Raw genomic sequence first — 9166 nt, 5'->3', positions numbered from 1 at the left:
TTTCCACAAGTAGGGGTCATCCCAAATAAAATGCTTAGCATCACTTTTAATCTTATCTTTTTGGGCCTTAGATGCTAAGGGAGGAAAAACAGAGGCAACTAAATAATTGACAATGTTAGCAAACCAGGGAGTAGAAAGAGAGTCAGAAATACTTACAATATATACAAATGATCATCCGGGAAATCATCCCGAATAGGTGAATCTGCATCAGAGACACGTTCGATCCGACTCAAATGATCAGCAACTAGATTTTGTGCTCCGCTCCTATCACGGATCTCCAAGTCAAACTCTTGGAGCCAAAGCATCCATCGGATCAACCTAGGCTTAGAATCAGCCTTCTTCAACAAGTACTTTAGAGCTGCATGGTCAGTATAAACAATAATGCGAGTACCAAGCAAATAAGATCGAAATTTTTCAAGAGCAAAAACTATGGCTAGAAGCTCTTTCTCAGTAGTAGTATAATTTGCTTGGGCAGCATCTAAAGTCCTAGAAGCATAATATATCACCCTGGGCAATTTATCAATTTTCTGAGCAAGGACAGCCCCCAATGCATAATTTGATGCATCACACATAAGCTCAAAAGGAGCTGTCCAATCGGGTGCCTGGATGATGGGGGTGGTAGTCAACGCTCTTTTGAGGCAATCAAAAGCCTCTTTGCATCTGCCATTAAAGTCAAACTCCACCTCCTTTTGCAACAAGTTGGACAGTGGAAGGGCTACTTTGCTAAAATCCCTTATAAAGCGCCTGTAGAATCCTGCATGACCAAGAAAAGATCGCACCTCTCGCACACAAGAGGGGTAAGGCAATTGTGAAATAACAGAAATTTTTGCAGGATCTACTTCAATGCCCTTATTGGAAATAATGTGGCCTAAAACTATACCTTGCTCAACCATAAAATGACATTTTTCAAAATTTAGAACAAGGTTAGTTTCAATGCATCTATTCAAAACTTTTTCCAAACTATTCAAACAACCATCAAAAGAGGATCCATATACAGTGAAATCATCCATAAACACCTCTATGCAATTTTCTAAAAAATCACTGAAAATAATAATCATGCACCGCTGGAAGGTACCAGGGGCATTGCACAGACCGAAAGGCATCCTCCTATAAGCAAAAGTGCCGAAGGGGCAAGTGAATGTGGTCTTTTCCTGATCCTCAGGAGCAATAGTAATTTGCATATAACCAGAAAAACCATCAAGGAAACAGTAGTGGGATTTACCTGCCAGGCGTTCAAGCATCTGGTCAATGAATGGCAGGGGAAAATGGTCCTTTTTGGTAACCTGGTTCAGCCTCCTATAGTCAATGCAGACTCTCCAACTATTTTGCACCCGAGTAGGAATCAGCTCCTCCTTCTCATTTCTGATCACTGTGAGGCCAGTCTTTTTCGGGACTACCTGGACGGGACTCACCCATTAGCTGTCGGAGATAGGATAAATGATTCCAGCTTGCAAAAGCTTGGTTATCTCCTTCTTCACTACATCAAGAATCACCGGGTTGAGTCTTCTCTGTGGCTGTCTTACTGGTTTAGCTCCATCCTCTAAATTTATTCGATGCATACATGTGGATGGGCTAATACCAGGAATGTCCGCCAGGGTCCAGCCTATAGCCTTCTTATGCTTCTTGAGAACTGACAACAACTTCTCCTCTTGCTCATCAGCAAGGGAGGCAGATATAATCACTGGAAAACTCTTGCTATCATCCAAGTAAGCGTATTTTAAATTTGATGGCAGAGGCTTCAATTCTGGTGTGGTCGGCTGGACAGTGGTAGAAGGAGATGGTTTCTCAGCCTTGACCTCATAAAGAAAGTCAGAGGTATGTGTACTTCCTGAAACATGGTTAGTCCTATCTGACTCTATAAAATCAATCTCAAGAGGTAAAACACCACCACCAGGCATGCAATCAATATCACTCTCAGATTCATTCTCAGCATCAAATTCAGACATATGATCAAGTACAATTTCAGACTCAATGCATGAAGAGTGAGAGGCATGCAGATAAAGATCAGTCATGTATTCATCAACAACATGGTCAATTATTTTAGCACGAAATACAGAAAGATCTTCAGATGGGTATTTCATAGCATCCAGAATATTAAAATGAACAGTTATATCACCAAACTCCATGGACAGTGTGCCTGCATAAACATCTATCTTAGTTCTAGCAGTTTTCATAAAGGGTCTGCCTAGAATGATGGGAACTGATCCTTGAGAAAATCCATCTTCCATATTCAAGATATAAAAATCAACAGGGAAAATCAGTTCACCAACTCTAACTAAGACATCTTCTATGAAACCAACAGGATAGGCAACACTTCTGTTAGCTAAATGAATTACCACATCAGTTGACTGCAAGGGACCTAGAGATAGAGAATTAAAAATAGACAGAGGCATAACACTAACAGAAGCTCCTAAATCTAGCATGGCATTGTCAAACTTACTATTCCCTATGATACAAGGTATGCTGAATGTACCTGGATCTTTGCATTTTTCAGGAATTTGAGGAACAGATTTACCAATCAATGCGGAGACATTTCTGCCCATGCTAATCCGTTCACTTCCTTTAAGCTTCCGCTTATTAGTGCACAGCTCCTTCAAGAATTTGGCATATCTTGGAATTTGCTTTATTGCATCCAACAGAGGTATGTTTACCTCTACCTTTCTAAACGTTTCCAAGATCTCTTTCTCTGCCTCTTCCATTTTTTTGTTGGAAACTGCTCTTGGAGGGAATGGAAGAGGGGGAATGTGCTGCTTCTGCAAATCAGAATTACCTGTGGAAGAAGATTCACCTGCACAGAAATTGTTAGGTAAATTTTTGTCATCACCTTTTTCTGGAATAGAGTGAAGTTTGGCAGGTTCATTTGCAGATGAGGAAGGTGCTACGGGTTGAGGTCCTTGACATTGTTTTCCCGACCTCAATGAAATGGCACTGACATTTTTGGGATTTTGGACAGCTTGAGAAGGCAGCTTGTCAGAATTCTGGGACTGTTGTTGATTCAATTGGGTAGCCAATTGTCCCATCTGATTGGTTAAGCTCTGAATGGAGGCTCTGGTCTCTTGCTGAAACTGCATGTTCTGCATAGTCATTTGCCTCACAAGTTCTTCGAGGGAAGGTTGTGGAGGGGCCTCAACTGTTGGTTGTTTCTGGGGTTGTTGCTGTTGTTGGATTGGTGGAGGAATGTATGGTCTGCTTGGGCCAGCAGCATTTTGGAAGGAAGGAGCAGGCTGCTGTTGTTGCTGAGGGCTAGACCATCTGAGGTTAGGGTGATTCCTCCATCCAGGGTTGTATCTGTTGCTGGAAAGGTCATAATTGTTCTGCTGTGGTTGATTTTGCTGCTGAGGTTGAGGAGGTCTATTGTAAATATTTGCAGCATAAGCTTCTAGCTGCTCAATTGCTCCAGGTTGCTGCATGGAAGGGCAAAGGTCTGTATGGTGGTCAGCAGAGGAGCACAAACCACAAACCCTTGTGACAGGTACAGATTTCTGATTCAAGGCCAGCTGGGTTACCAAGTTGACCAATGCATCCAGTTTGCCTTCAAGCTTCTTAGTTTCAGATGATGCAGATGGGTTTGTAGCTACCTCATGCACTCCTCTAATGACTATGGCATCATTTCTGGCACTAAACTGCTGGGAGTTGGAGGCCATCTTCTCAATTAAATTTCTGGCTTCAGCAGGAGTCATGTCTCCAAGGGCTCCACCACTGGCAGCATCTATCATACTTCTCTCCATATTACTGAGTCCTTCATAAAAATATTGGAGAAGAAGCTGTTCTGAAATCTGATGGTGAGGGCAACTGGCACATAGTTTCTTAAATCTCTCCCAGTACTCATACAGGCTCTCTCCACTGAGTTGTCTAATACCTGAGATATCCTTCCTGATGGCTGTGGTCCTGGAAGCAGGGAAAATTTTTTCTAAGAATACTCTCTTAAGGTCATCCCAGCTCGTGATGGACCTTGGAGCAAGGTAATACAGCCAGTCCTTTGCCACTCCCTCTAATGAATGAGGAAAAGCCTTCAGAAATATGTGATCCTCTTGGACATCTGGGGGTTTCATGGTGGAGCAGACAATATGAAATTCCTTCAAATGTTTGTGCGGGTCTTCACCTGCAAGGCCATGAAACTTTGGAAGCAAATGAATTAGTCCAGTTTTAAGAACATATGGGACATCCTCATCAGGGTATTGGATGCACAAGCTTTCGTAGGTGAAATCAGGTGCAGCCATTTCCCTTAGAGTCCTCTCACGAGGTGGAGGTTGTGCCATGTTCTCAGAATGTGCAAAATCAGAATGCTCAGAATCAGAATGCTCAAAATTATAATGCTCAAGATCAGGATGTTCAAAATCACCAATAACAGAATGCACAGATTCACCAGTTATGGAATGCTCAGAATGATCAAAAGGTATAAAATGATGCCTAACTAATCTATGAAATGTCCTATCTATCTCAGGATCAAAGGGTTGTAAGTCAGATGGATTGCCTCTAGTCATACACTACATTCAGCATGCACACAACTAGTTGCCTTGTCATGTAAATAAAGGTGTAGGTTTGAACTACAGCTACCCTCAAATGATATCCAAATGACTTGAAATTTTGTGAGCAACCCTATAAAATGATGAGAAGATAGCACAAAAAATTTCAGACAAAAATTCAAAGTCTAACTATGAAAGCTAAAAATGGTAGGTTAAGAAAAATAAGTGAATAAAACTTGAAAAATAAAAAACTTTTGACAGAATCGCTTTTTTTGGACGATGGAGACCTCAGCCGGCCAGGGGCCGGCTGCCACAGCGTAGGAAATTTTTTTCTACCCCAAATGCATATATAATAATTGCGATTCTGATAACCGGAGCAAAAGTTATGGCCGTTTGAAGTTTTGACAAACACAAAATTTGCTAGTTTTTTGGAACTTTCAAATCTGACCAAACTAAAGGCTCTAGCTATTTTTCCCACAAAATATGGATTAAAAGAAGTTACCACAAAAAAATTCAGCCAAAAATAACAACCCTAGCTACTAAAACAAAAAATCCCAATTAATTCAGCATGGGTGGTCGCTAAAATCCGTCTCTAATTGATTTCTACTACTACTCTATTTTTGCCGCAAGCTGATTTCTACTACTACTCTGTTTTCAAGCACAATCTTCACAGCAAAACACACAAGACTAAAACAGGGGAAACGCTTAATGGGAAAACTGAAACAGAACACACATTAAACAAAATACCAGGACACTAAACAACACTAACACACATACTAACACAATACTAACAATTAAACATAAAACACGAAAGGATTAAACACACAGCACTAGCTAGCTATTATGAACCTTTGGACACTGCTCCCCGGCAACGGCGCCAAATTTGATTGAGGTCGTACCCGAATCAAATAAACATGAAAATGCAGTAACTAGGAAGTGATCTTAGGTCGTTTCCCACGAGCAGTGACAAGCCAAATGTTCATAATATACTTGCAGTAACAGTAACGATGGGGGGGGGGGGTTTGGTTGTTTGGTAATTAAAGAGCAGACAAATAAAATGGAATACGAAACTACTAATATTAAAAACGGGTTGTTTCCTCTGATTCAGAAGCCACTCTCTTATCCTGGGTTATGGAGAATTCGTCCCTAACAGTCAACCACTTAATCCAACCCTATTTCAATTTACTAAGCGAAAATCAACTTAGGGTTTTCAATACGTGATTAGGCACCACATACACCAGTTAGCCCTTCGTCCATTAAGCATGAACGCAAGTTAGGCTCAGAGGCAATTAATCGAACACGAAGCGTGCACTGATTAATATTCACGAAATTGGGATAACTGGTGAAGGGAAAACTGCCAGGAAACCACATTACAAACGAAACCTCAAAGAGAGTTGGGCTTCGTCCTCAAAAGGAAACAACACCAGAAAATCTAGCCTTCCATGGATTCAAACAGAGAACGCAATTGAAACATGAAGCAGAAACGTAAATGAACGGAAACGTAAATGAACAGAAACGTAAACAAATAGAAATGTAAAATGGAACAGAAACGTAAATGAGAGTAGAAGAAGAAACAAGAACAAAATTGTAATTAGAAGCAGAAAACGTAAAATTGCATTACGAACTCAGAAACGTCAAAACAGAAAAATGAAAACCCTAAAACCAAGCTCTGAATAATGAATAGCATAACAGAATAGAATGCCCTGCACGAATCCCAAGGCAGCTATTTAAAAAGAGTCACTCAAAGTCACTGGGCCCTATTACAATACTCTGGCCCAAAACGAAATAAACACTGAACAACATAAAATAAAATTGCAAAATTTCCTAATTAGAAATTAACTAAGGTAAGCGCTTCTTTATTTGCCCTCTTCAAGTCCACAACCAAAATCCGGATTAAGCCCAATGTTTCATTAATTCCTGAAATTAGATTAAAAACATCAAATTAGCTAAATGAGCCCAAATAATAAAACTGCCTAATTAATTGACAATTAAAACCAATCAATAATTAAAATGGTGCAAAAAGGGTTTAGAAAATAGAAGAAAATGATGGCACATCACCCGCACCCACCAAATTATTCGACCAACGTCGGAAACCCTCCTAATCTAGCACCTATCCAACAGAGATTTCCCACTCAACCATAAAGGCCTCCCCCACAAAACTCGTTTCCCATACAATCTCGTCCCACCGGAAACATCAACCCCGACGCAAGCACCAATCCGAGAAGGAATTTTCCAGCAAAGAAGCTTGTAGAATTCACCCCAATATCAATGTCATATACTGACCTGCTACCATCCTTGATCACCAACCAGATGGCTGTAGTGAACCCCGAGAAGATCTACCTGTCTCCCTTTCCCTCGATGGTACAACCCCAATGCAACCTGCACCTATCACGAGGGTGTCCCAGGACATTCAATAGAGCAATGTGTGGCCTTCAAACACAAGGTACAGAGTTTGATTGACGCTGGGTGGCTAACATTTCAAGAGGACAGCCCGAATGTAAGGACTAATTCCCTCACCAGTCATGGAGGCTCGATGGTTAATGCGGTAGAAGAGTGTGGACCTCGGGGGCCAAAGCGGATGGAAGATGTGTTAACCTCTAAGAGGTTCATATTGGAAGCGCTGCACGAAGCGGGTATGATTTGCCTTGACAGGGACAAGGGAGGTTCTTGTTTAATACATCCAGGGGCATCACACGACGTGGAGACGTGCTCGATGGCGGAAGAATTGCTACAAGGGATGATGGATAAAGGCCTAATTGAAGTTTGTAGCGTAAGAAAAGGGGAAGGGCATGTGTACATGCAGTCGGTTGATAAGAGCCCGAGCAAACCCAAGCCATTGGTGATCCACTGCACTAAGGGCGTTGCCACACAGAAGCCCCAAGGCTTTCAGCCCGTCCCGGTTAAGAAGCCTATGCCTTTCCCTTACAAAAGTGATAAGGCGATGTCATGGAAGTACACCGCACAAGGGCCTGACGGAAGGAAGGATACATCTGTCGTGCATGTTGAGGATGATCTATCCTCCGCTAAGGTCACAAACATATCCGGTACGAGTGGCATGACTCGTAGCGGGCAAATCTTCACCGCACCTGAGGTGCGATCCAAAGACCCAAAGGGGAAAGCAAAGGCGGGCGTGGAAGAGAGTGATAAGGCGGGCCTGATTCCAAATGACGAGGTCCCGGTTGGAAGGTTTTCCAAGGAAGAGGACAACTTCAGCAAAAAGGGAATATCCACTGAAGAAGCAACCGAGTTCCTGAGAATCATCCAACAGAGCGAGTTCAAGGTGATTAAACAACTAAATAAAACCCCAGCTAGGATCTCTCTGTTGGGACTGCTTATGAACTTTGAGCCTCATCGGGCGTTATTGGTCAAGATTTTGAGCGAAGCCCACATAGCACAAGACATATCTATGGAGTGTTTTAGGGGCATAATCAACAACATCACGGCCAACAGAGCCTTGCATGTATCCGTCAAATGTTTAGACCACATAGTGGCCAAAGTGCTTGTTGACAATGGCTCTTCCCTCAATGCCATGCCCAAGGCTACTTTGGACAAGCTTCCTTTTAATGCATCACACATAAGACCAAGCTCCATGATAGTGCAGGCTTTCGACGGCAGTCGTCGGGATGTAAGGGGGGAGATAGATCTCCCGATTCAAATTGGACCCCACGTATGCCAAATTACCTTTCAAGTAATGGACATAAATCCTGCCTACAACTGCTTATTAGGTCAGCCTTGGATTCATTCGATTGGGGTGGTCCCGTCAACACTACACCAGAAGTTGAAATTTGTGGTGGATGGGCAATTGATTATAGTTTTGGGAGAAGAAGACATACTCATGAGTTGTCCTTCTTCTACGCCTTATGTGGAGGCTGTGGAGGAGTCCTTGGAAACTTCCTTTCAAGCATTGGAAGTTGTGAGAAATGCTTACGTGGAGTCTCCCCTGGTATAGCCGCGCTTAACTAGTGTTGCGTTGATGGTAGCTCGGGTGATGTTGGGGCACGAATATGAGCCCGAAATGGGTTTAGGCCGAAACGGGAATGGCATAGCAAGTCTAGTAGAGTTCACACAGAATCGTAGAAGGTTTGGACTGGGATATGAGCCTATGCGCACCGACATGAGAAGGATCACCCTAGAAAGGAGGGAGAGGAGCACGGGTCAGCCTCAAGGGCTGCAAGTGAAAGGGGTCCCCTTGTGTCACATTGATGAAAGCTTCGTCAGTGCGGGATGGATGTGTGAGGGATGGGTTGCCATGATAAATGATGAAATCCCTAAAGACCAATCAAATTGGGTGCGGTCGTGTCTTCTAGAGTTCGAATTGGGGAACTGGCGAATCGTCAAACAACCCAGGATTTTCGTGGCAAACTCAATGTAATTCGTTAGTTCCAACCCTATTGTTGGGCCTAGGCCTTAGGGTTTGCTCCCTGTTTGGGCATGTCTTTTGTTCCCACAAAATTATAAATACACAATCCTTCTTCACTTGATCTTGCACTTTCGTCTATCTTTATTTCTTCTACATATTTATTTTTGTTGCGATTAAATGATACAGATCTAACAATGAGTCCTGTGAAAGTATTGATACCGAGGACCCGGATGTTGATTTTGAGCAACTAATAAATCAAGTTGAGGAAGGGGAAGATGAGGATTGGGGGTTTCCTCCAAAGTTAAAAAGGATGGTCAAGCAAGAAGATAGGGAAGTGAAG

General features: G+C 42.5%; 1 protein-coding gene and 1 non-coding gene across 2 annotated transcripts; both read left to right on the top strand.

The window, feature by feature from the left end:
• The first annotated feature begins 3774 nt into the window (after positions 1 to 3774).
• LOC114401011 lies at positions 3775 to 3881 on the top strand. The gene has a single exon (XR_003664127.1). It is a non-coding gene; the product is annotated as a small nucleolar RNA R71 (small nucleolar RNA).
• A 3118-nt stretch (positions 3882 to 6999) lies between these two features.
• LOC114398742 lies at positions 7000 to 8415 on the top strand. The gene has a single exon (XM_028360902.1). It carries the CDS (start codon positions 7000 to 7002, stop codon positions 8413 to 8415), a length of 1416 nt encoding a protein of 471 aa, XP_028216703.1.
• The last annotated feature ends 751 nt before the right edge of the window (positions 8416 to 9166 follow it).

The sequence above is a fragment of the Glycine soja genome, chromosome 19, assembly GCF_004193775.1.
Source record: "Glycine soja cultivar W05 chromosome 19, ASM419377v2, whole genome shotgun sequence".
Taxonomy (NCBI): Eukaryota; Viridiplantae; Streptophyta; class Magnoliopsida; order Fabales; family Fabaceae; genus Glycine; species Glycine soja.
Note: the sequence above shows the minus strand (reverse complement) of the source record. Positions and strands in the feature narration are given on the sequence as shown.